Consider the following 27,849-nt stretch of genomic DNA (forward strand, 5'->3'; position numbering starts at 1 on the left):
ACCCAACCCTAAATAACTAAAACCAACCCAAAGACGATGACTATTATCCCAAAATTCCAAGGGTAGGGAAAGGGGGCATCATTATCTTAAGGCTACTTCCTGCTGAAATGGGAAGATGATTGCTCCAATGGATCCTGTAGGAAGAAAATTTTTAGTAACCAAATTTCTCAACAGAACTGGCTGTGACATATGTAGCTGTGTGGCAGAACATTTTTGACTGTAGTTCTATTTGAAACTCTGGCCAGGGTGTAACAAAAAGGTGCACCATTACAGCTAGCTAGTCATGAGTTGTCTTGAGCAAAACAGTCTCAAACCGGTTTTAGGGTGATGTTTGTAGTTCAGATGCATCAGGTTGAGTCAAGTGGAAACGATGATGTGGGGCCCCATCTTCTTTCCGAAGAGTTCAAAGACTGCTGTTAGGAATCGTTATTATTCCTTGTGGAAAAGTTACACATCAATATTAAAGTAAAATTTTCAAGTTTTAAGGTATGTATTAGGGAAAGACAACAATAAGCATTAAAAAGTATGTGAGAAAATTAGGATTTCAGAGAGAAAATTGCGTATAAGAAATGAGTTTCCAGATTTTGTTTTCTTCTGCCTTACTCCAATTGGTTTTTTGATTTAAGGCAGAAACCATGAATTTAATCTTAACAACATGCTTGAATTTAGAGAATTCTGCCTTTCGTACAGAATTGTAAGGGCTTTGAACCACTTTGTTAATTTTTCCTGATTTATATCCTGCCTTACCTGATTTGTTTGCATCAGTGTAGAATGTATGAACTCCAGAAATAGGTGTTTTTCTTACAATGCGTGGAAGGATCCAAATCGTTTTCTTTATGAATTTGATTCTCTCAGTTTTGGGATAGTTGTTGCTAATGGTTCCCAAAAAGTTACTGCAAGCTCTCTGCCAGTATTCGTTATCTTTCCATAAGGAGGAAATTTCCTCATTAGTTAAAGGTACTATAATTTCTGTTGGGTCCCTTTCTATTAGCTGACGAAGTTTTAATTTACCTTTTATAATCAAGTCAGAGATCTTTTTTATATATGTTTTTAGTTTTTTATTTTGTTTATGTGGTAGGAATATCTATTCTAGTATGATATCTTCTCTCTGTATCAAAATCCCTGAAGGATATTCTCTAGATGGTAATATAATCAGAATACAGTCTAGGTTTGGATCCACACGGTCCACATGTGTTTCTAGTATCCTCTTTTTTACCCATTCTAATTTTTTTCTCAGCTTCAGCTGATAGTATTTGTGAACTATTTAAGTCCTTATCTCCTTTTAGGGCCGTTTTCAGGTTTTTCAAATCATGCCCTTCTACTCTAATAATGGTTTGTAGTTGAGAAATCTCTCCTAGTAATTTTTGAAGATCATTAAGAGTCTGGTAGTGATCTCTTCTGATCTGTACTTTTTGTGGTCTAATTTTTTGTAGACCTATTTTATATCCTAAGTAGTTGATAGACTCTCCTTTTTGTATTTTTCAGGTGCAATTTGTAATCCCCAGCGAGGTAAAACTTCCTTTACTTTCTCAAACATTTTTTCTAATATTTCTCCTTTAGAGTCAGCTAACAATATATCATCCATGTAATGATAGATTATGGATTGTGGAAGCTGTTTACGAATTATTTCTAATGGTTTTTGTATGAAATATTGGCACAGGGTGGGGCTATTTAGCATTCCCTGTGGCAAAACCTTTCATTGATATCTCTTCACCGGTTGAGAATTATTGTAATTAGGTACCGTGAAGGCAAATTTCTCTATATCTTGTTCTTGTAAAGGTATAGTGAAGAAGCAATCCTTTAAGTCAATAACTATAATAGGCCATTCTTTGGGTATCAAAGAAGGCAAGGGCATTCCAGGCTGTAGAAAGCCCATTGGCTGGATAACTTTATTGATGGCTCTCAGGTCTGTAAGAATTCTCCATTTACCAGATTTCTTTTTGATCACAAATACAGGAGAATTCCAAGGGCTGGTTGTTTCCTCGATATGTCCAGTATTTAGCTGTTCCTGAACCAGGCTTTCTAAAGCTTCTAACTTCTCAGAGGTCATAGGCCATTGTCCTACCCAGACAGGTTCCTCTGTTAGCCATTTTAAAGGTAGAGTTTTTGGTTCCTCTGTTTGTTCAGCACTTGTATTCTGTTTTTGTACAGCCTGGATATTTGGTATCTGTCTTGTATAGTACTTTATAATATTTTTTCCACAATCATGAGGTCGTTTATGGTTCCTATCTAATACCTTTTTGATTTCCTCTATTGAGAGTTCTCTATTCAGTTCTGTACCCCATTTTTAAAATAGGGTTATTTGGTGTTTTGGTGATTAGTTTCTTGATTCTTTGAATATTTTGGAGATCAGCCCTCTGTCAGATGTAGGATTGGTGAAGATCCTTTCCCAGTCTGTGGGCTGCCATTTGGTCTTGCCAACTGTGTCCTTTGCCTTACAGAAGCTTCTAAGTTTGAGGAGGTCCCATTTATTAATTGTCGATCTCAGTGCATTGAATCTATAGATTGCTTTTGGCAAAATTGCCATTTTTACTGTGTTTATCCTACTTAGCCAAGAGCATGGGAGAGCTTTCCATTTTCTGGTATCTTCTTTAATTTCTTTCTTTAAAGACACAAAGTTCTTATTATATAGGTCTTTTACTTGTTTGGTAAGCGTTACCCCCAAGATACTTTATGTTGTTTGTGGCTATTGTAAAGGGTGATGTTTCTCTGATTTCTTTCTCAGCCCCTTTGTGGTCTAAATAAAGTAGAGCTACTAATTTTTTTGAGTTTATCTTGTATTATGCTAATTTGCTAAAGGTGTTTATCAGCTGTAGGAGTTCCCTGATAGAATTTTTTTTTGGGTCGATTATGTAAACTATCATATCATCTGCAAATAGAGACAGTTTGACTTCTTTCCAATTTGTATCTTCTTGATCTCCTTTTGTTGTCTTATTGCTTTAGCTAGAACTTCAAGTATAATATTGAAGAGATATGGAGAGAGAAGGCAGCCTTGTCTTGTTCCTGATTTTAGAAGAATCACCTTAAGCTTCTCTCCATTCAGTTGGATGTTGGCTGTTGGTTTACTGTATACTGCTTTTATTATGTTTAGGTGTGTTCCTGTTATCCCTGATCGCTCCAAGACCTTTATCATGAAAAGGTGTTGAATTTTTTCGAAGGCCTTTTCAGCATCTATGGAGATGATTATGTGGTTTTTCTTTTTAAGTTTGTTTATATGGTGCATCATGTTGATAGATTTTCGTATGTTAAACCATCCCTGCAAACCAGGGATGAAGCCTACTTGGTCATGGTAGATGATTTCTCTGATGTATTCTTGGATTCGGTTTGCCAGTATTTTACTGAGTATTTTTGCATCATTGTTCATGAGGATATTGGTCTGCAGTTTTCTTTCTTAGTTATGTCTTTGTGTGGCTTGAGTACCAAGGTGATTGTGGCCTCATAAAAAGAGTTTGGTAATGAAACTTCTGTTTCTATTGTGTGGAACAATTTGAGGAGTATTGGTGTTAGTTCTTCCTTGAATTTCTGCACTGAAGCCAACTGGCCCTGGGCTTTTTTTTTTTTTTTTTTTTGGTTGGAAGGCTTTTGATGACTCCTTCTATTTTGTTAGGAGTTATAGGTCTATTTAAGCGGTTTGTCTGTTCTTGATTTAATTTTGGTGACAGTTATCCAGAAATTTGTTCATTTCCTTTGAATTTTCAAATTTTGTGGAGTAGAGGTTTTCAAAGTATGACCTGAAGATTGTCTGGATTTCCTCAGTGTCCCTTGTTATGTCCCCCTTTTCATTTCTGACTTTGTTAATTTGCATGTTCTTTTTCTCTGCTTTTTGGTTTGGATAAAGGTTTGTCTATCTTGTTGATTTTCTTGAAAAACCAACTCTTTGTTGTTTTTCTGGTTTCTACTTCATTGATTTCAGCTCTCAAGTTGATTATTTCCTGGTGTCTACTCCTCTGGGGGTGAGTTTGCTTCTTTTTGTTCTAAGGCTTTCAGTTGTGCTGTTAATTCTCTAATGTGATTAGCCACCATTTTCTTCATATGGGCACTTAATGCAATGAACTTCCCTCGTAACACTATTTTCAAGGTTCGGGTATGTTGATGTCTCCCACTATGAGTGTGTGAGGTTTTATGTGAGCTTTGAGTTTTAATAGTGTTTCTTTTATGAATGTGGGGGCCTTCGTATTTGGGACATAGATGTTCAGAATTGAGACTTTGTGTTGATGGATTTCTCCTGTGATGAATACAAAATGATCATCTTCATCTCTTTTGATTGCTTTTGGTTTGAAGTCTAAGTTGTTAGATATTAGGATAGCCACACCTGCTTGCTTCATGGATTTGATTGGAGGATCTTTTCCCAGCCCTTTACCCTGAGGTAATATCTGTCTTTGAAGCTTAGGTGTGTTTCTTGTATGCAGCAGAAGGATGGATTCTGTCTTCGTATCCATTCTGTTAGCCTGTGTCTTTTTATAGGTGAATTAAGACCAGTACTGTTGAGGGAAAGTAAGGACGATTGATTGTTAATGCTTGTTTGTTTTAGATTTGTTGTTGTTGTTGGTATTGTGAATATATTTGCCCTGCTTTATCCTTTGGGTTCTGGTGAAGTGGGATTATCTATTGCCTATGTCTTTGTGAGCGTAGTTAACTTCCTTGGGTTGGAGTTTTCCTTCCAGAACTTTCTGTAGGGCTGGATTTGTAGATATGTATTGTGAAAATCTGGCTTTGTCATTAAATATCTTGTTTTCTCCGTTTATAGTGATTGAAAGTTTTGCTGGGTATAGTAGCCTGGGCTGGCATCCGTGGACTCTTAGTACTTGTAGAACATCTATCCAGGACCTTCTGGCCTTGAGAGTTTCCATGGAGAAGTCAGGTGTAATTTTGCTAGGTCTGCCTTTATATATTACCTTGCCTTTTTCCTTCACTGCTCTTAATATTCTTTCTTTATTCTGTATGTTAGGTGTTTTGATTATTATGTGATTAGGGGTCTTTTTTCTTTGGCCCAGCCTATTTGGGGTTCGGTATGCTTCTTGTACTTTTCATGGGCATGTCCTTCTTCAGATTGGGAAAGTTTTCTTCAATGATTTTGTTGAATATGTTTTCTGCACCTTTGAGCTGGGCTTACTTCATCTATGCCTATTATTCTTAGGTTTGGCCTTTTCATGGTGTCCCACATTTCCTGGATGTTTTGAGTTAAGGATTTGTTGGATTTACAATTTTCTTTGGTAGATGAATCTAGTTCCTCTAGTTTATCTTCAGCGCATGAGATTCTCTCTTCCAGCTCTTGTGTTCTGTTGTTTATGCTTGTGTCTGTAGTTCCTGATCATTTGCCCAGTTTTTCTATTTCCAGCATTGCTTCAGTTTGTGTTTTCTTTATTGTCTCTATTTCAGTTTTCAAGTCTTGAACTGTTTCCTTCACCTGTTTAATTGTTTTTTCATGGCTTTCCTTACTTTAAGATATTTGTTCATTTCTTCTAATTTTTTGTTTGATTTTTCTTCCATTTAAGGGATTTTCTCACATCATCTGTGAGGGCCTCTATCATTTTTATGAAGATATTTTTTAAGTTGTTCTCTTCTGCTACATCTGCTTTGGGGTGTTCAGGTCTAGTTGGTGTAGAGTCCCTAGATTCTGGTGGTGTCATGCTTGTCTTTTGATTGTTAGGTGTTTTTTTGTATTGCTATCTTCCCATCGCTTCTTCCAGTAGGTGCAGATGGAGTCTCTCTCTCTCTCTCTCTCTCTCTCTCTCTCTCTCTCTCTCTCTCTCTCTCTCTCTCTCTCTCTGGTACTCCCCTGGTTGGCTTAGGTGGGTCAGAAGTTTGATATCTGTAGTTCTGGGTGATCCAAAATCTCTAGGCAGTCTCTCCTCAGGCAGAGTCCTGGCAATGGGGGTTCAAAGATCAGCTCCAGCAGAGGCTCAGCGATGGGTGTCAAAGATCCAGCAGGCAGGGACTCAGGATGGTCCGGAGGGGATAGGCGGATCTCTGGAAGGGGCCCAGAACTTCAGCAGAGGACCAGTGGTGGGGGTCAGAGATTAGGCAGGTGGGGATTCAGGGTGGTCCCTCATAGATAAGCAGGTCTAGTGTGTTCAGAGCAGCTCCAGGAAGTTCCCTGACGGTGGTAGGATTGTTGTATCCACCCTCTGTTCCAGTGCCCAACCAGAGCAGTGGGACAGTGGGCAGGGTATGGCACAGGGTAGGGGGGAGGGTAGGCTCTTCATGGTGGTGGTGGGGGTGTATCAGAGCACCAGGAGTGCTCACATTGGGGACAGGACACAGGGGGGAGTGAGATTCTGGGCCAATCCAGGGAGTGCCCAGGGAAGGGTGTGTGTGGGGGGGGAGGGATTCTCACCTCTAGTAGAGGCCTGTGGATAGGGGTCTTGTGTTGATTTTTTTGTTCTTCTGGTAGTTCAACAATAGTTGAAATGGCAACTACTGCTGATAACCTAATTAAACTAAATACAACTGTGGACAGCATCTTTCTCTAAGCAGGGAACCCTGATGTGTGTAAGGGTGGAGAAAGCCAGTGAGCTGGGCAAAGGTATTCATTCATAATCCATTGTGCTCTGGTCTTAACTGCAAGCAGGTGTGATGCAACCATTTACTTCAAGCTTCTGTCATGTTGACCTCCAGTAGTGACAAACTGTGACCCTAAATTGTTTGCTAGTGTTATGAAACACCCAAATACTTAGAGATAAAAGTAGACTTTATCCTTATCTTACTCCTTCTCTGGTCACCTCTCTGCTTAGCTGGAAATGTGTCCTCAGAGAGCATTTCCTGTTAATTTACATTCAGACTTGCTTGTAGGGATAGTTAGCATGCTTTGTGTTCTATATATATATTCAATTATACTGTTTTGATTTTTAATATTGTTTGGTAATTTGTCTCATGGAGACTTTTTCCTATGTCAATATGAACAGCATTTACTCTATGTACCCAGGCGAAAGCAACTTAAGGGAGAATGGGTTTGTTCAGCTCACAATCCCAGGTCACACACAATCCATCACCGCTGGCGGTCAAGGCAACAGGAGCTTGAAGGAACTGGTCACATCACATCCAGTCAAGAGCACAGCTCAATGGATTAGTGAATGCATACCTTTGTTCATGTTTACCATGTGTGCTGCTCTGAAAGATGATGCAAAATCCCCCAGATGTGTTTCTTTACAAAAAAGGGTGACTTCCTATAGGATATAATCAGTAAGAAATCATTTCTGTTCCCTCCCATCTGGCTTCCATCCTATCACACTATAGGAGTTTCTGCTGCATCACCCACTTCTACTTTCTCTCATTATTGATTTTTTTCTTTTTTGGGGGGGAGGGCTCTTAGGTAGCCCAGGTTAGTTCACTCCTGCGTCTACCTTCTCAGTTCTGGGCTAACAAGTGTCAGGCTTCTTCCTGATCTTACAGTGAAGTTGTTGATGGTTTTGAGTTGATTTTTGTACAGAATGAGATAGAGAACTAGTTTTAGCCTTTTGTACAATCAGCACTTAAGAGTCTGTCTTCCACAAAGGAAAAGATGCTTAGCCTATAATCCATAACCCCAGAGAAGCTAGAACCCTTGTCCAGAAACAAGAGATGGAAGCAGATGCAGAAATCCACAACTAACCATTGGGCCAAGCTCCTGGAGTCAATTAAGTGAGGGAGCATCGATAACATGAACAAAGGAGTCAAGACCATGATGGTGACACCCACAGAATCAACTGACTCGAGCTAGTGAGAGATCACTGACTCAGGTCTGACAAATGGGAAACCTATGTAAGACCAAACTAGACTCCCTTAATATAGATGACAATGGTATGACTGGGACAATATATGAATGAGGCCATCGGCAGTGGGTCCAAGATCTAACACTAATGCACAAACTAAGTAGAGCCCGTTCTATATGGAGAGATATCTTGTCCAGCCTAGACACAAGGGTGTGGGGGGGTAGGGGATACTCCCTCAAGTAGATGATGGGGCAGACTTAGTAGACTTCCTAGGGGAGGCCTTGCCCTCTCTGAGAAGCAGATGGGAGGTATGGAGAGGGTGGAGGGAGGGGGATCTGGGATTGAAATGTAAAGATAAATTAATTTAAAAAATGCAATAATAAAAAAAGAAAAAAATCTGTCTTGCCTTCCTGCTCCTCCTGTCCCAGCCTATGCCCATCAAGGTTACTCCTCACATTTCCAAATCTCTCAGCACATTTTGGTCCCCCTTCCACTCTGGTCACCTGGAAATCTGTTTCTTCCTATTCTGTGCCCCCCATCTCCAAATGTTAGAGTTCTTTAGGCTCAATCTTCACTCTGGATTCTCTTCCTTGATTTACTTCAGTTTTCTAAAGGGCATCTCAATGATGTCGTCCAATTCCTGTCCTGTCTAGTACCGTGTTAGGGCAGAGGTTTCTTTCTGTAAGTACCCAACAACCCTCCAAAGCCTTTTTCATTTGAATGTACAACCTGAAAGCAGCTGGAATTCCTAGACTTCATTACCGTCACCTGTTTGCTCAGACCCTTCTCTCAAGACGAGATACAGAACCCCAGGTGTTTCAGAAAGTGAGGATGGATGCCTTCTTCGGTCCTGCTCTCCGGAGTCCTCAGACGGCTTGTTCCATCGCTACAGCCTCCCCACATCTGTCATTACTGCCTTTGTATCTGCAGATGTCCATCTGGCTTTCACTTTTAATCTCCATTTCTCCTGCTGAAAATAACTGCTTTACCGTCACACCAGTTGTTGTCCAGAGGCTTCCCATCACCTACACAAGTGAAGCCTGGGATGACTGAGTTCTGCCACTTCATCTTTCTTTCATACTTTGATGGTTTCTGTACCTCTTTACCTTGGACCCTTTGTGCCTGGTGTTCTCATCTGGAAAGCAGACACCCTGGCATTTGGCAGTGGGAGTCCTTTTCATCTATCAAGTTTCAGCTCCTCCATCTCACAGAACCCTGCCCAGCCACCTGATCTGGAGCAGGTCTCACTGTAACTCTGTTACTGGGCCAATCTCCTGGTTCTTTCTGCCTCACAAAATGTACCCCATGTAACCCCTTACTAGTTTGCCTTCTGTGTAAGCAGTATGCTCAAGGTCTTATTTATAGCTACATACCAAGCCCATAGTGTCTTGGTCGTAACATATTACTCCAGTCATTGATTTGAAGTTCATCACCATAACTTTATTAGAGGAAGAAACCTAGATCCAATCACTACCACATACCATCCTTGGCTTGCTACTAAGAGCAATGTATTTTGGGGCCACAACTCTGGCTCAAATCCTACTGACTGGGATGATGGGGACATTAATCCTTGTTATGCCTGTCTTCACTGAAGGCTGGGGATGATAGCATCTATACCAACAGTTACTGCAAAGATTAATGGGATGCCTAGCTTATGATTGGGAACTCTATGACTTTCAATATCAACCTGAAAATTGTCTGGCAGTCCCCCTTTCCTTGCTGTTTACAAAGGAACAAGGGTTTCCAAACCACTTCCATTTTCCTACTCAGTTTGGAATCTCAATGTACACACACACACACACACACTTTCATGAAGCCCACAGGCACACACCACCACTAAAACCAGACTTTTTAAAGACCAGTCACCATGGTTAATATTTCTTCACAAATGACCCATCAGTCACACTCATGGTCAGGAACACACAGTGGTTCTGTTTATCTGCTAGAATTTTCTGTTTATTAAAGTAAAAGAACAAAAACCCTAAAGACTTTAACGTAACTGCACAACAAGAGATTTTTCTAGAACTATAGATTCTAAATCTTCTTTCTTAATATTTAAAAGCCTTTTAATACGTATGTTTTATCTGCATGTATGAATATACATGTACTGCATGCATGCCTGGTGCCCAGGGAAGCCAGCAAGGGACATCAGGTCCCTTGGAACTTAAGAAACAGGTGGTTAACTGCCATGTGGGTGCTGGGAAGTAAACGCAGATCTTCTGCAAGAACAGCCAATGCTTGCTGTTAACCACTGAGCCAGCCATCTCTCCAGGTTCCTACCTTTTTAATAGTAAAACAACAAAAAACTCAGGGGCTAAAAGTTACTAAAAATAAGGGGCTTAAATCAGGCCATTTCTCATTTGTACTGAAAGACACCAGACAGTTTTAAAAAGGGTAGAATTAATATTTTATTGTCATTTATAATCAGATGGCAGTTGGGCATAGTTCTCCACACTTCATATTTTCTTGAAAATTAAAAAAAGTTACATGTTTGAAACAGCTGGTGGCTGGTCATGTTTTCCAGGGCATGATTAGGCAAACTCAGTAATAGAGGCTTCAAGCTTTTCCTTGTTAGCGCCCGAGAATTCACCCACCTGTTAAGAGATGAAGCAGACATTAATGAGAGCAGTGCCGGCCGTTACCCTGGACAGAAGCGACAGTCACGGAAAGAACAAAAGGAGGTGTGTGAGAGCGGTGTTACTTAACACTTCACTGAATGATAGTTTAAACACAAACACTGAAAACAAAACAAAAGACGAAACGGCAAAAATAAGCAAGTATGGAGAAAAGCCAAAGGGCTCCCATGCAATTCACCCCCAAACAAACACCTCTTAGTAAGAACGATGACCTGAGAAGGTCCAAGGATGTGTGCCTCAAGACAAGAATGATGAACTAGCTAGGGATAGTGACTGGATTTTAACAGAGAATAGGCACTGCATTATGCATAAAGGTCCAGGAAGACAACGTCTGGTTTTTTTTTCTTTTGAGACAAGGTCTTTTCTGGTCCCCAGGCTGGCCTTGAATCCATGGTGTTGCTGTGCCTCAGCCTCCCAACATGAGTCAGCCCCGTTATCCTGAGGTAGGAAGTGGGGACGACAATGCTTTCTGCACCTGTACTACACATTCTTTTACCAAAGTGCTATTTCTGGTTTTGGTTGAGATGTGGTCTCCCTTTGTAACCCAGGTTAGCTTGCAACTCATGACGATATATCCTAGGCTAACCTCAAACTTGCAGCAATCCTCTTGCCTCCTGAGCACTGGAATACAAGCATGCAACATCATGCCAGGCTTGCTCTATGCAGTCACGAAATATAAAATGGTGACACACATCTCCCCGAGTCACTTCAGTTATTTTTGTGCTTACAGCACACATTCTTTTACTCATTCCGTACTTTTTTTTCCCCTTTCTGATTTTGGAAATAGGGTCTTACCCTGCAGCCCATGCTGACCTGAACTTGCAACAAACTTCCAGGTTATTCCTGAAGTGCGTGCCACAACACCCTGCTCCAGTTTTGTTCTGTTATTTGATTTTTCAAGACAGGCTTTTCCTGTGTATTCTTGGCTGACCTGGAACTCCATGTGTAGACCAGGCTGGCCAGGAACTCAAAGACATCCACATGTCTCTGCCTCCAGAGTCCTGGGATTAAAGGCTGTGCCACTACCACCCAGAATTTTTTTGGTTTTGAAGACAGTTTCTCTGTGTAGCCCTGACTGTCCTCAAACTCAGAGATCCACTTGAGCCTGCCTCTATCTAGCCAGTATTGGGATTAAAAGTATGTGCCACTATACTCAGCTCCAGTTGGCGTTCTTAGTCAGACAGACATACCTTTTGACCCTTTTTGTAAAACTGGAAGGTTGGCATGCATTTGACTTCACAATCTGCAGCAACATCCTAGGGTGTAGAGGGAGGTGGTCAGGGAGAGAGGATGAAAACAAGAAAGTAAACATTAAACTTAGATGGAAAATTCCAAAAACTATACTTCTTTCCCATTGTATACCCCAAACCTCAGCCCCAGAGCCTTTTGACCATATGAATATCAATATAACAAATAATACAATGACAACACAGAAGCCCAACAGGTTGCATCCTCAATTAAAAACTCTCACATCTATCTCCAAGGTCAAGCATTAACAAAAAAGGATGCTACTAGGATCAGCTAGTACAGCAGCCACTCACTACTCGGTTTCTTCAATTAATTCTCAAAAATCTTAATACCAAAGGGAAATGACATCTTCTTTGCTAAACTTTTCCAATTTTACTTAAGGGAGTGGGGAATATGTACATGATGGCTAGATAACTGTTACAAGTTGTTTTTGGGCTTGGAAGCTAGGGTTTTGCATATGTTAGGTAAACACTCCTAATCCTCTGGGTAGGATCCAGCCGCATTGCCAAGACTGACCTGAATTTAAGATCCTCCTGCCTCAGCTTCCTGAGTGCTGGGATTACAGGTGTGCACACATGATGCTGGGCTAAGGGCCAGACATGGAATTACAACCCAGGTCACCATTAGCCAAGCATGACGGTACACAATACACACCTGAAATTTAGTACTTAAAAGTACAGGCAGGGGCACGAGACGCTCAAGGCCATCCTCAGCTACATAGCCACCTCAAGGCCAGTTGGGGTGATAAGACCCTACCTGTTTCCATCAAACAAACCCTAAACAAATAAATCACAAACATTGGAAAAGAGGGTCTTAATGAGATAGCATCATAAGGGTCTGTGTTCATATACATTTTATTTTTAAAACTACAGCTCTATCTTCATGTAAATCTTTAGTTAAAGCATCAAGACTTTCATGGGGTCTAGAGATGTGGCTCAGCAGTTACAAGTACTGGCTGCTCTTGTAGAGGACCTGGGTTTGATTCTCAGCCCCCACATGGTGGTTCACAACCATCTGTAAGTCTAGTGCCAGGAATCCAATGCCCTCTTCTGCCCTCCACAGGCACCAAGCACTTATGTGAGAGCACAAGCATGCATTTAAGTAAAATGCTTACATATATATATATATGAAATGTACCTAAGCAAGATAAATAAAACCAAGAATTTTCTCATTTTGCTGTGTGTCAAAGTGACCTTTTTAAAGGTGGCATGGTATTTTATTTCACATTTGAACTCCGTTCAACATACTTTTAGATAATTTCCAACTTACGTACGTATACTTGTGAATAAGTACATATACCCTGGGTTTTAAAATATATAAATATGAACTAATGGGTTCCAGAAAATTCTAGTTTGCCCCATGAAGGAAAAAAACCAGAAGCTTCCCATTACTTACTAATCAATCTTACCACTCATGCACTTACATGCATGCTGTAACACACACAGGTATATGTACATCCACAGATACAGACTCATGTGTCCCACTTTCTACTCTCCCATTGTGTGAGTAGCAATACTTTGTTAAAGATCCATGCTGTGAGAAAGCAGGCTGTGTAAGCCAGGGAGCAGCTCTCCTCCATGGCCTGTGTGTCAGCGCCAGCCTCTGGCTTCCAGCCCTAACTTGCCTCTCTGATGGACTGTGTGACCTGGAAGTGTAAGCAAAATAAACCCTTTCCTCTTGTTGCTTTGGGTCATAGTGTTTCATCACAGATAAAGAAACCTGAACTAAGGCAATGTGTAAATACCTACAGAAGGTGTCAGCTCCCTAGACCTGGAGTTACAGTGGGCTCCCAGATGCTGGTGACACTGGGTCCTGTGTCAGTGCTCTTAACCACAAAGCCATCTCTCTAGTCCTGAGTGAACCACCCTTCAAGCGATTCAAGCTGAAATGGAAATGATGGTTTTTCCTAATGTGCTTTCAACCCTCCTGGACATTCCTGCACACTGGTTTGATTTGCTTCTCCCATTCATCAACCCTAGAGGCAGAACTCTTGACAGTACTTCAGTCTCATGACTTTTATGGCAGCAAACCCACCAACCCTGCTCATTTGGGGCAGACTTTATATACTGGGATCTACCAAGGCCTCAGCTCTGCAGTGAGAGAAAGCTGTTTTACCATTCCTGTATGCCCAGGATTTCTTACACATTTTATCTTCTAGATTTACACAGCAACAGAGAACAAGATAGACCAGCAACAGCTTAACTCTAAATGGTTAATTATTAACATGTGGTGAAACAGCGTTGGTTAAAAAACAATGTTTTAATTAATGTAGCTAAGATATATTTACACACAACTTTACTAATGCCTCTCCTTCCCTTTTCTTTTTAAATAAAAACAATGTCCAAGATTTTCCTGTCTGTACTATCTCAGAGCACTAGGATCAATTCCCCACATACACCAGCTTCAGACTGGGTTAAATTCAAATTTGGAGCACTGATGGTTTAACTGTATCAAGTCAGCATCAGTGAACATAGCAGCACCGTCATCTACTACCGTTTTTATGGACTTTGGTAAAGCCAATGTAAACCTGTCATCATTCTAGGTCTTTGCTCTCCCAGGTAGCACTCTATGGCTGTGATGCCTACTCACAGTGATCCGAAAGCCCCACAGACTGTGCTTTTGCTTCCAGAATCATACTCTTAGGGACCGCAGGTGTGAGCCACCACATTCTCATACACACCATTTCTGATCCTGCTTCTTTTATCATTCTCTCATCTAACCTGGGTCACATCCCTATTTCTTGCTTAAAAAATAAATAAATAACCCAAAACTTATATACAGAAAAACTCACATTTTGGCAGAGTTCACAAGTTCTGAGTTTTGATCAAGGCAGGGTCATGTGATCACCAGTAGCAGGGTGTAAACCAGCCCCTTGATTTTCCAGCTGCCCTTGTTGCAATTAGCCACTGCCTAGACCCCAACCCCTGGTAACCACTGACCTGTTTTCCCACCTTAACGCCCGATCTCAGATTTTCTGAGTATGTGTGACAGGACCACACTGAACCTTAGTGCTAGGATAGTCATAGTCCTCTACAGAATCATAGTAACACTAACCATGCTTACTCACTTCATTCCTATCTATCCATGCCTGGCTTTCTGAGAAAAGCTGAACACATGGTATTTGAAAGTTTATAGATTTGTCTTGTTTTGTTTTGTTTTTTTTTGTTTAATTTACAAAATATGCATCACCACCCCTTGGCTGCCACTGCACTACACCGTTTTAGAAGGGTCTATATGTATATTTTTCTGTGACCATAAAATCATTTTCCTATACATTATGGGTACAGGCCAAATTGTCCATTCAAACTGGTTACAGGATTTCTTCCTACTCAGGTGGCTTAAGGAACTTCCTGTTAGGTTTTCTATGACACATTCTTTGGAGCGTGGAAGCAAAGTTAAAAGCTCTGATTTGTCACAGGGTCACTTCAAGTTCTGAAAGACATCAAGGGTGCTAATAGAGTTCCAAACAGACAGGAAGGAGCCATCATGCTGTATCCCCAGTGGCTTTACCTATCTTTGTGGAAGGTGGAGACTGAGGCAGGAGTGCCTGCCCTCAGTTCTACAGGCCCTTCCTACACCTCCACCACCAACTACGCTGCAGCCCACTACCCCACCCTGTTACTGTGGGCAGTTCAAGAAAATGTACGCTGAGGCCACTAGACTTCAGCAAATCATCACTTAAAAGAAATTGTGTAATTATCTGACAGGGCTGGCTGATCTATATCTGAGTAAATGTCTCCCCGGCGAGTAACCATCTAGCAAGAGGGTGGGAGCGGAGCACAAAGGTTCCCAATAACAAACACAAATTTTCATGCTCCCAAAATCAAGTTATTAGTCTCCCTCCCTAACTCTGGATACTATTAGGAGAGTAACTTCCCTTAGTCATTTTACAAAGATTAATGGCAAAGAGATGCTATGAGTATCCCTTAGTCAAAAAAAAAAAAAAAAAAAAAAAAAAAAAAAATCTGAATCTTTCCCTGGATGATCCCAGCATTCAAAACAGTTTGGATTTCAGAGCACTGTGAATACTCACTACCTGTAAAAGCAGCCATGTTTCACCCAGTGTTTAGGAGCCAGGCCCTCCAAAGGCGCCATAATTATGGGCTTGCTCAATCTGGAAAACCACCTTATTTGTGATGCTGGACCATTTAGAGGATGAGAGGAGGCACAGACAAGTAACTTGAGCAAGCGCCCACTGTTAAGACAGACAGGGAGCCACCAGCCCAGGATCCATTCCTTCTTACCACCACAGGCTGGGAGGATGGGCAAGCAAAGATGATCGTGTGAACCCACAGGAGGGGAACAACCTAGGATGTGGCATGAGAGTGGCAAAGGGAGACGGGAGCATGGAAAAGAAGCGAGGCTTACGAGTGGGGTTCCATCAGACAGGAAAGGGCCGTCGGGGGAGGAGAGAGCACAAGCGACTACAGAACAAAAGGTGTGCCGAGAAAACACCCCCGGCATGGTGGGAGCTGGGCGTTTAAAGAGGACTACACCTCATGTGACCCTCAGGAACCTTCGCCAGGCTGATGGCTGGGTACGAGATCTGGTTATAGACAGAGTTGAGGAAGGTGGCAGAGTGGCATAAAGCAGAAGCCAGCAGCAAGCCAGCCCAATGCGTTTGCTGTCACCCCATTCTCCACCTCTTCCTGCCCCACAGGGCAAGTGAAAGAACTCATGCACACCCTCAGGAGCCCTGGCGCTCCACCCCAAGCATGTCGTTCCAGGCCAGTGGCCTCTGAGAGGAAAGGTCATATGCTAAGAACCCAAATGACAGCGTGTATATGGAGTGGGTGGGAGGTGGGAGATATGGAGAAGGTAAGAGCAGGGCAGGAGCCTTGCTGCCTCATTTTAAATACTGGCTCTGCCAGGGGCTCTATGCAACTCCAAAACCAACTCCTCTGTTCCGGCTTTCCCACCTCTAAAACACCAATGGGGAGTAGATGGGTGCTAACAACATCAAGTAGGAAACACACAGAACAGAGCTGAGTGCTAAGTAAAACCAGGCCTAGACTCTTCCCCCTGAAGTTCTCCAAGCTTCCCAAGGCACCAGGGTTCTCTAACGTTTATTAAAACGTTTGGGCTTTCTCACCGATTCAAACCAGGGAGCATTAGAATACTCCTGTGAATACAGCTCCCGTGCCACAGCAAGTTCAGAGTATCTCAAAAGTGACCTCACAGCTTCATGATGCTATCCAATCTACTATCTATTCGAGCCAAGATTCACTTGTATCTACAGATCATCTCAGAGTGAGGGTAGGATACAGGCCTATGCAACAAAGGCCTCCATCACCTGGGAACTACTGTTTAGATGCTTACTATAGGAAGTGCCATACACAGCTTCTAGTAGCTGGGATTAAACCCATAACCAGGACACGTCTGTTCTTGAAAACAGAACTTCTAAGGCAGAATTCTACTTCTGGTATTACTTTGCATTTTTACTTTAAAGAACGGGGTAGTCTTCAGAGGGCAGGACACTCGGAAATGCTTGGCAGCACCCAGTTTCTCACTACGTACCTGGCAGTCATCCACATCTACTTCAAGGAACACGACACTGGAATACTTTTCAGAGAGGGACTGGAAGATTAAAAAAGGAACCAAAATTGTTAGAACTGGATTATGGCAGTCAACATAGTTAAGCTTCATATCTGTCTGTCTGTCTGTCTGTCTGTCTGTCTATCTATCTATCTGCAGACATATACACACACACATATATATGTATATGTCTGCAGATGCCAGAAGGGGGTGCTGACTGCTCTGGACCTAGTTATAGAAGGTTGTGACCCTCCATTTGGGTGCTGGGAGCCTGAGCTCTTCACTATGGAGGCATCTCTCCAGTTTCATATACTAAATATTTAAATTTTTATTTATTTTAAAAGTTTCTTTCATAGGACAACTTTTGGGGGCAGTTACCTCTTTCCAGTGTGGGTTTCAAGAACCCAGCTCAGGCCAGGCTTGCATGGCAAGCTATCCACACCCTTTTCCACAGAGCAACCTCACCAGCCAGGCCTAAGGACTCCGCTTGGAGACTAGGCAATCATCAGAACACAGCTACCTCCAAGTCAAATTTTCTCAAGGGTAAAATAATTTGGCACTTTGAGGCTCAAATATCCAACTAGGGTCCTGGTTTAAAATGTAAAAGAAGAAAATTACTTAGGATAAACAAAACTAACTCCCAGAGGTCATCTTCAGTGAACTTTATCATGTAATAAGTCTTTAATGCTACTACTTTTCGGCTAATGGCGCAGGAAAACAAGTACAGCCCTTACCCTCCCCCCGCCACTATCAATCCGTTCACTCCAACTCCTGACCACTGTCAGCCTCCAAGTCCAGAGCTTCTATACTCACATGAAAGAAGGGCTTGATCATTTTGCAAGGTCCACACCACGTGGCCGAGAAGTCCACAACAACAAGCTTATCCCCCGCTGCCGCCAGGGCCTCCTGAAAAGCTTCCTGAGGAAGGAGAAAGAACACCAGTGTCATACACTTTCACTTTCCATGAAGACAGGGGCCAGCTGTGACACATGCCTCTCAACCCAGTACTCACTCACGAGGCAAAAGTAGGCAGATCTCTAGGTAGGGCCAACCTGGTCTACACTGGCCAGTTCCAGGCCAGCCAGTGAGACCGTTTTTCCCCTTCCCCGCTCGCAAAGACCTAAGCAAACACACAAACAACACAGAGATACTAAGGACAATCCAACCGTTTATGCTCTAAGGGCCCACGTTTTATCCAAAGCAACCAAATAAGGTGGCTTGAGAGGAACCTTGCACACTGCCGATATTGTTATACTCAACAAGATGAACTTATACAATATTGTGAACCGGCTAATCTGGGCATAGCGATGGCGTTGCGAACCTAGGGGCCTTGCACATGCTAGGCAAGAGCTCTGCCCTTGAGTTACACCCCCCCAACATGAAACCACTTTATATCAACACTAAAACAAACAAAAAGGGAAGCAGGCATATGTACTAAAACTGTTTTCACATTAAAGTTAGTTCTATGGTAGACACTGTATTCTTCGGGGTTGATGAAAAGAGCCTCCAAGCTTGAAGAAGCCTCAAGACAGTTAAGCAATGGACAAGTCACAAGTTATTTAACCAACAGGGAAATAAAAAGAAATCGTCTAGGGTGAAACATGGGTAAACTCCCCATGACAGTGTCCAAGAGACCAACCTCCTACTCAGGTTACTACTGCATAAACAGATTTTGTGTGCTTGGCTTTAGAGTGTGAGTGAGTGAGTGAGTGTGTGTGTGTGTGTGTGTGTGTCTGTCTGTCTGCCGGCACACAGAGGACCGAAGAGGGCATGAGACCCCTAGAGCTGGAGCCATGGGTAGCGGGTACCGAACAAGGATCTTCTGGGGAGTAGAAACACTCTTAGCAGCTATTCTATGGCAGCTCTCCAGCTCCTTCTGTGTGCTTAATTTAAACAGGGCTTCTAGAGTTGGGATCACACTGCTTCTCAACCTTTGACTTTTGCCCTATGAATCAAGACACACCGACTGTTCTTCAGAGGAACCCAAGTTTTAGTTCCTCAAAAAGAGATTTTTCTTTGGCTGTTACGCTTAAGTTAACACCTGTCACAAGATAATTAAAAAACAAAACAAAAACCCTCACCATCAACCTCCCTGAATTATTTAACAAAAGCCTTGATACTGTAACCCTAGGAACCTAACATTCTAGCTACCAGGGACTCATTTAAACTGCCATCAGTCACTTGGTGCCGACCAAAACCAAAACTGAGGCAGCAAAGATGAATAAAAAAAAAAAAACACAAACCGCTATATCTGAAGTCAACATTTCCTCTAGGAGAAAAAATGTTAGTCAAATTAGTTATTAAGACAGTCTGGCAGTGGTGGCTTATGCCTTTAATCCCAGCACTTGCTAGGCAGAGGCCAGGTTAGTTTACAGAGTGAGTTCCAGGATAGCTAAGGCTGGCAACACACAGAAACCCTGCCTCACAATACACAAAATAAATAAACTATAAAGTTAAAATGCATATTTATATACCCAAAACAAAAACCTAATGAGTTTTCATAGAGTGTAGCTACTTTAAATGTTTAAAAATTTTATTTTATGTGTATGGATAGTTTTATCTGCATGTATCTATGTACATCACTTATGTGCCTGATGCCTTCAGATACCAGAAGATGCACTGGAACCAGAGTCACAGATGATTACAAACCACCACATGGGTGTTGGGAATCGACACCTGACCTCTGAAAAACTGCCAGTGCTCTTATCCTCTGAGTTTTCTCTTCTCTTCAGGCCTGAGCACACGTAATTTTTTTAGGTTTTTAATTTCTAACTCATATTTTTCAAGAAAAATAATCATATGTCATTTCTGAGAGTAGTACAGAATGGCTACAACAACTTCTGGAGACTGGCCTAGTTACACAGGTCCACCAGCCCAAGCCTGGGTGTGATCATAGCTAAGTGTTAGGGTCAGGAGGTAGGAATGCAGTGCAGAGTAATAGAAACTACCACCAGTGGTTGTCACAGATAAATTTCATACAAAATATCCCCTTATATGATTTCCAGAAAGGCCACACCACCCATTCTTTACTGCAGGACACAGGGCAAGGTGGTATGGCAGGCTGGTCTGACAACACCCACAACTGGAATATGGCTGATCCTCAATAAAAATTTGATGAGATTACATAAAAAACAGGACGAACTGCATTTCAAACACTCTCAGGTCCCCATTCCCACCCCCAACAACTATGAATCAAACTCACGTAAAACTACTTAAAACTCTGAAAAAAGAGGCTTGCAATCTTAATTTCTGGCTTCAGTGAACTCGAGTTACAGAGATGTGCCAACTTCACAAACAAGTTCTCTTCTCCAGATGTGTAAGCTAGCTTGAAGAGTATTCAAAATTATCTACTAAGAAGCAAATCACAAATTGTAGCTCCAGAAACTAACAATCACAAGTAGGAAATGGTTCCATCACTGACACCCATGACCTGAACACAACACAGTTGGAGTAGTCAGAAACAGTTGCTAAGATCCTTCTTCTCAAACATACCCAGCTCAGGGGCTGGCAATGTGACTCAGCAGATTAAGGTGCTTGCCACAAAGGCCAAGGAACTGAGTTCTGATACCCAGGATCCTCAAGATAAAAGTGAACCAACCCTCCCAAGCTGTCCTCTGACCTCCACAAGTGAATGCCTACCCCTACACATAAATGTAAAATAAAAGGCCCCAAACACAAAGCGTTCTTTGCTTTTTGAGACAGGTTTCACTCTGTAGCCCAAGACAGGATGGATGGTGGTGATCCTCCTGACCGCCTCAGTCTCCTGAGTGCTAGTATTAGAGGCACAAGCCAACACCCTGGTCTAACATAGTGGTCTGTAAAGCACTGAGCAGCATGCTTTGTGTGTAGTTCAATAAATAGTTTTAGTCTTAAAAACAAAGCAAACCAACTGTTTTTTTCTTCATAACATCATAGCCTATCATTCTACTCTTGTCTGAAACAGACCCCAGGGACCCTTAACTACTCAAACAGTCCTCAGAAACACAGCTATGCTGCATGGTTAAACCAACCAACTTAAGCCCATCAGATTATACCTAGGTATATTTAATTAACCTCTGATTCGGGGCGACCCCGATCAGAGCCTTGTTAATAGACCTTTGGGGCTCAAGTTTTTTATTAATAACTGGTTTCCTGTCCCCAATACACATGTTTCCTACTGTGAGTGGCAAAGGTCCCATAAGTAAGACAGTTTAAACAGGTAAGGACCCAACTGGGTACTGGGTCTAAAACGACTTGTTGTGGGTGGATTCTGACCAGACTCATGTACTGAGACCCAACCAGGCCCAAACAGATGCTCGTAACTGGAGGCGTGGATCTGCCTTCCTCGGGCACTTCTAGTTAGCTAGGTTAACAAGTTAACTAGGTTACCTCGTGAGTCTTCCATACATCACTTCCCACCACCGCCCCTTTCACTTTCCACTATACAAATATTCCCCGAGTAGTTACAGTGTAACAGGCTCTGGTTTTCCCAATCTGGGGGATATTTTGGTTCTCAGTAACTTTCAAATATAGCAACAGTTTTTCCCTTAGGTATTTTTTTTTCCCCTTTTCCCAAAGGGCAAAACCAGGACTTGGTAATGAACTAATCCCAGGGGAGAGGAGAGCCCTGGTTCCGGCAAAGCCCACTTACTGTGGGTGAATTACTGAAACCTTAGGGTAGCGAGGCCCCTGGGCCCAGACATTGGGTACTGAGTCATTCCAAAGCCAGTGCTGCCGGAAACACGCCCTGAGCTGCCGGAGGAGGAGTGCTACGGGCGGGCGGGGCCTGGACCTTTCTCCTTCCTAGCAGTCACCTGGAGCACCTGCCCGAGGGTGCCCGAGGTACCCGCCCCGTGCACCGACCGGACACTGGTTTTCTAGGCGGCGGGCCACTGATGGAGGCAAACTCCGGCCTAGCCCTGCGGCACAGCACACCCCGCGCTGTGTAAGACACTCTACAATCGAGGAGTGGCGGCTCCCTATTTCCTCCCTGAGATCCCGAATCCTGATTCAGACGGAGGGTTTACCGGATCGTTTCACCTCCGCCAGATTGGAGCTGGCGGTAAGGAGAGGGCTGGAGACTGCAGGAACCCAGATCGGGGAACCCAGGTGCTGCCAGCGGGTGCACCTCCGGAACCCGGCTTTCCAGGGTCTCCCCGTCCCCTCCCCCAGGGCGTGCTCTCCAAGCCCAGGGCGCGCACAGGCCCCGAGCCGCTCAGCCGACAGGGATACAGAGGGCGGCCTCCACAGCACCAAGGGGTGCGCGCGGCGCCCGGGCACGCGTACCTTGCTCTCGATCAGCTTCACCATTTTGGCTGTCGCGGGGAGGAAACACACGAGTTTCTGTAGAATCCGATGGAAACGGATCCGAGACGACTGACGGAGCTTGCGGCCGAGCGAGGCGCCCGCCTTCTCTTTATAGCCACAGGGCGGAGCACGGCGGGGCGGGGCGGACGGGCGCGTGCAGCGGGGACGCGCTCCCTAGCCTCCCGCGCCCGCCAAGGCGCCTCGGCAGGCCACGCCCAAGTCACGCCCCCAAGAGGTGGAGCGGAAATCAGGTTTCCAGGGGGCGGGATTGCTCTAGGATAGCCCCGCCCCTGTCTCCGCCCTCTGCGCGGCCGAACCGGGACCTTAGCTTAGAGGGGGAGGAGCTAGCGCAGGCGCCTGGAGCATCTTCGGGCTCCCAGACACCGCCCCGCGCACTTACAGCGGAAAGCGAGCGTGAATTCAGCTCCCGTAAGGATATTTTCACTGTGCACCGCGTAGGGAGGTTGGTCACAGTCCCCTGTCACAATCTAGAGGCCTTCTAGGATCATATTGGCCAAGCCCCAAACAGACTAAGTCAGAGACTTCCAGACTGGGGCAGAGGTGTATCCTTCGACCAGGTCGGCCATGCTGCGGCGGTTCGTTCCCCTCAAAGTGCTGAGTAACGATGACTAGGAAGTGTCTCAGTACACGCCCTCCCCTCCTTTCTGGAGATTTCCCTGACACTTCTCTCTCCCCTCCTTAATATACTTTAACTTTCGCAGGTGAACCTGCTGCTGGAGAGGGACAGAGCCCTTTAGTGCCCTTATTTTCTTCTCAGTGCGCATGCAGGCATATGGACATCGGATTGTCTAGTTCACAGCGTTGCCTTGAAGGATTTAAGGGCTTGAAAGCTGACGAGGACAGCGCTTGGCACATAAGGAAGCACTCAATAAACGAGTCTAATTATAGTCATCGTGAGCGCTAATTAAGCTTGCGTGGTGCCGTGCCGGCCTTGCTGAATTTGGCTGTCTTGTATTTACAAAGACAGTATACATGCATTGCAGAGATTTTTCCGCCTTGGGAGACGCCAGGAAGAGTGCTTGTCGATGATAACCAGGGTGAGGTGCAGGAGGACGGGGTGTGGTGGAAGCTAAGACATTGTTAGGGTGGCTTGTACAGCCCGAAGCTGAGGTGGAGCCTGGACAGAGCCAGCATGCTGGGAGAGGATGTTGCCAAGGTTGCCTTTCAGAGCTGGAGATGGTGAAACTGTGTCCCTGTCCCAGTGCCCACCCCACCTTTGTTCAGAACTAGAAGAAAACCAGAACCTTTGAACCAGATGTGCAAAGATTTTTAGAGGGCTGAGGAATGCAAATGGTGAGTGAGGATGTGGACAAGAGGGAGTGTTTTGAACAGTCCTAGACTGAGGATGGGTGCTGCCTTCCCTATGAGGACAACTGAGGCAGAGAGGACCCTGAGCTGATAAGCTGAATCTATAACACGCTTTCCAGTTGGTCTTTTCCAGTCCAGCTACACTCCAGCTTCCTGGCTATCTAGTAGTGAATCTGTCTAGCAAGGCCAGGAAATCACTGACCTGTAAGACCTGGTCCCTCCCTTAACTGACACCTCCTCATAGACCCTCAGATGCCCACAGACTCCCTGGCACCTGTCCAGTGCCACCGCACATGGGGAAATGTGGAGGATGTTGCAAATACAGAGAACAAGGAACTGGGAGGTCAGAGAATGTATTAGGAGTCTCAGCTTTGCCTTCTCTCCTGTCTGCATCCTTACGTAGCAGCTGGGTTACTATAGGTCAGTTTATTTAGCCCCAGTTTCCCCTGTGAAATGAAGATAATACTCAGTCTGAAGATTGAGCTCCGATATGAGACTTTGAAAGTGACTGCAGGACAGAGCTGGGGTGGATGGAGAGACTATAAAACAGGTGTTAGCCTTAAGTAATCAGGAAGTTTGTAACAAAAAAAAAAAAAAAAAAAAAAAAAAAAAAAAAAAGGAAAACCACTGATACTGTAACATGAATCTCAGAAGAAAAGGGCTGTTTTTCTCCTGAAGGGTGCAAGGAAAGTGAGCTGGATCTTGCCTTAAGCAAAATCCCTGTGTACAGGGGCATGGGAAATGGTCCTTAGAATTTCAGTTGCAAGGGAGCGATATTCTGCGTGGACAATGGTGTGCAGAGGGAATTTCATGGGAGCCCAGAAAGGGAATGTCCCTTTGTGTAGAACAGTATGGGGGCAAGAGGAGAGGCAGATTTAAAGATCTTCATGTGAGGAATTGACTCTGTGTAGTGATCAGGAGCCTCATTTGTAAGGTGCTCTAGCTCAACCTGACTTAAACCCAAGAGAAGAAGGAACTCATTTACCAGGATCCTAAAGCTGTCGCTCTCAGTGGCACCATCTCAGTGTTTGTCCTCCTCTGGTGGGATGACTATCACACCTAAAGGTAGCCCTGGCTTGGATTCCTCTAGCCCAGTATCTCTGTAGGAAGAGAACCCCTAATCTCCCCGGTTCCTGCAAGAGAACCTCTACTCTCCCGGTTCCTGCAAATGTCCAAGAAGCTGACCTTGCTTGACTAGGGAAAGAGCTTTGTTTGAATCATGAGATCAGCCATAGAGGAAATCTAAGGGGTACCAGAGGAAGGGGAGATATTGACTAGAAGAATCAAAAGGATATTTCCACATGATCTAGGAGAGTAGCAGTGGGCCATGGATGACAGGCTTCCTTCGGTTTCCATGTCACTCATCCTAAGACTCCCATGTGGGGAGGGAGATCTAGGTCTTGACTCTGCTTTGAAGGAAATGGAACCACAGGGCTTCTGGAGCAGGTTTTTCTCAAACCACAGATTTATTTCTTTGATTATCTCATTAGTCATTATGAGAGCCAAACTTATGTTTTAAGTTTTAATTACTGTGCCCAAGAGATCCATGAAACAAAACAAACAAACAAGCTTGCCTCTAACCTGTTAGAGGTTCTTTTCCAAGTACAGAAAGTTCCTGAGATGCTGGAGGCTATTGTTTGTGGGAGATAACAAGCCACATGTTTTCACTCCCCTGAACAAGTTAGTTTGACTCAACTGTACCCATGTGCTTGGTCACATGTAGGTGGGAGGTATATGGACAGGAAATATGTCAATATGTATGTTTTGCCCCTGGTTGTATGTAGGCAGGAAATAGGCAGGAAGAGGGTATGTCAGAATGTATGCTTGCTTCCGATTGGACCTGTTTGGAAATACTGTGGTCTTAAGGGTTGGGCTTTTTAAGTCTCTGCAAAATATGACTCATCCCTATTTTCTGGGATCCCCTGAATGGTCCTGGCCCAAGTCCATCATCCTGGCTAGTATTTAGTTAAAGTTTGCTTCAAATTTGGATTCCAAGGCTCTGTCTTTAAAGGCCATCCTTCTCCAAGTCTACCTCAGAGTAGCTGAGGCCTCTGCAGTGTTGCCTAGCTTCCTTGCTCTGCTGTTAGACCTGAATACAAGAGAAAGGCCAGTTCCACAGAGCCTTGGAATCCACATTTGACAGAATATCTCATCAGGTCCTCTACTGTTGATTCAACCTTGACCTTCAGGTCTTCAGGAAGAGGCCAGCAAGTGTCCAGCAGGATAGTTGAGATGAAGGTGTGAGTGTGAAGTGGCATAAACTGAATCAGGAGTGATACATATACAGTTATTGCTGCCAGAAGGAGCTGGGTGTGTCTTGTCTCCCTGTGCCTTTCATTGACCTTGAGGCGGTAGATATTATCCTTCCTGCTTAACGGGGTAGGGTGAGGGTTAAGGTTCAAGGAGGTGATTCTTAGGTTCTGATGGGAGGAGAAGGATGCCAGCTACATTGTCAAGCTGATTCATAAATCTTCAGTACTCCTCAGTTTACCAGTGAAAAATACCTAACGTGCTAGTTTATAAACTCCATTTACGACACTTTAAATTTAGATATTAAAAACTAATTTACAGGTAAGATAGCATACTTTCAGAGCTAAGTATTCTTTTTTCCTTTTTTATTTTATTTTATTTTTTGAGCTAGGTCTTACTGTGCAGTCCTGGCTGGCCTGGACTTGGCTATGTAGACCAGGCTATCCTCAGATTTACAGATATCTGCTAACCTCTGCTTCCTGAGTGCTGGGATTAAAGGTGTGTTCCACTATGCCGAGCACTGCTAATTTTTTTAAGTTGGAGGCTAGCCTCACCTCCATGACACCCTGTTGGAAACAAACAAAAGCAGCAGCAACAACAACAAAATAGCATGGGTCAGAGGTAGAGCACTTGTCCAGCATGTGTGAGTTCCTGAGTTCCATCCTTAGTATCTAAAGCATATTGGTTAAAAGACAAAAGAAAAAGAAGCTTTGGCTTAACGAAAGTATACTGACTCAAGGAGCAATGGGGAATATAGTAATGCTTGAATTCGGTTTAAATCACCAATTTGTTTTTCATCTTCGCTTCCTTTTTGAGCTGATGGTATTGACTGCAGTGACACCCACAGACACTAATGTGGAAGGGGAAAGCTCCTGATGACTCTGGCCTTAGACAATAAGAGGCGAAGGAGGGCGGCTGAGAGTGGGAGAAACCTTCCTCAGGGAAGAGCCCCCAGTTGGTTGTCCAATTCCAAAGGGTCAGCTCTGAAAGCCTAAACATACAAGTAACAATATACAGAGTGAGCAGGTTGTATTTATGCATTTAGGAACACACACACACACACACACACACACACACACACACACACACACACAGAGCAATTAAAAAGAGACCATCAGTTTAAAAGAATGCAAGGGAATATGTGGGAAAGTTGGGGGGAGAAAAGGGAAGAGAAAAATGATGTAACTGTATTATAATCTCAAAAAATAAAAAAGTATAGTGAAAACTGACTGTAGTCAAACAATAGGTAACAGGCACAAACACCTTAAAAATTAAGTATTTGAGGTAAGATAAAAATACCAACAACAACTTTCTATCAAGGTTTAGTCCTGATTTTTTTTAAAATTTTGATTTAAAAGAACTAGCAACACATTAAGAGCGTTTTCTCTTTTGTTTGTTTTTAAGCATTTCTGTATGAGTGAGTGTGTTATCTGTGCCTCTAGGCAAATCTGTGTGGAGGCCAGAGAACAACCTCAGATGTTCCTCAGGCATGGACCATCATGTTTGTTGAGATGGTCTCTCACTGGCCTAGACCTTGCTGGTGGTTACACTGGCTGGACAGCAAGCTTCAGGGATCTGCCTGTGTTTGCCTCCCCAGGACTGGGATTACGAGCATACAGCACCATGCCTGGCTTTTCCACTTGGGTCCTGAGGATCTATTTCAGGTCCTTAGGCTTGGACAGCAAACACTTTACCAATTCAGCAGCCTCCTGAGTTCTCATACTTGAAATGCTAGAGGAATCTACTTCATATTGTATCCCAGAGCAATGGGAGAAGCTGGGAGTTCTGCAGAGGCTGTGTCCCCTTCACAAGCACCACATTCAAGCTCAGCAAACTACCTAAGGGCATCAACTAAGAAGCCTCTGAGTGCTAGG

General features: G+C 43.6%; 1 protein-coding gene across 1 annotated transcript; it reads right to left on the reverse strand.

Annotated features, from left to right (window-relative positions):
* Positions 1–10,074: 10,074 nt before the first annotated feature.
* On the reverse strand, positions 10,075–22,544 carry Txn (thioredoxin). The gene is made up of 5 exons (XM_051187852.1): positions 22,376–22,544; positions 17,924–18,028; positions 17,093–17,152; positions 11,518–11,583; positions 10,075–10,285 (listed from the first exon to the last, which is right to left on the reverse strand). The coding sequence occupies exons 1-5, from the start codon at positions 22,397–22,399 to the stop codon at positions 10,223–10,225; spliced, it is 318 nt and encodes a 105-aa protein (XP_051043809.1). The 5' UTR covers positions 22,400–22,544; the 3' UTR covers positions 10,075–10,222.
* Between the last annotated feature and the right edge of the window lie 5,305 nt (positions 22,545–27,849).

This window comes from Phodopus roborovskii, unplaced genomic scaffold (genome assembly GCF_943737965.1).
Source record: "Phodopus roborovskii unplaced genomic scaffold, PHOROB, whole genome shotgun sequence".
NCBI lineage: Eukaryota > Metazoa > Chordata > Mammalia > Rodentia > Cricetidae > Phodopus > Phodopus roborovskii.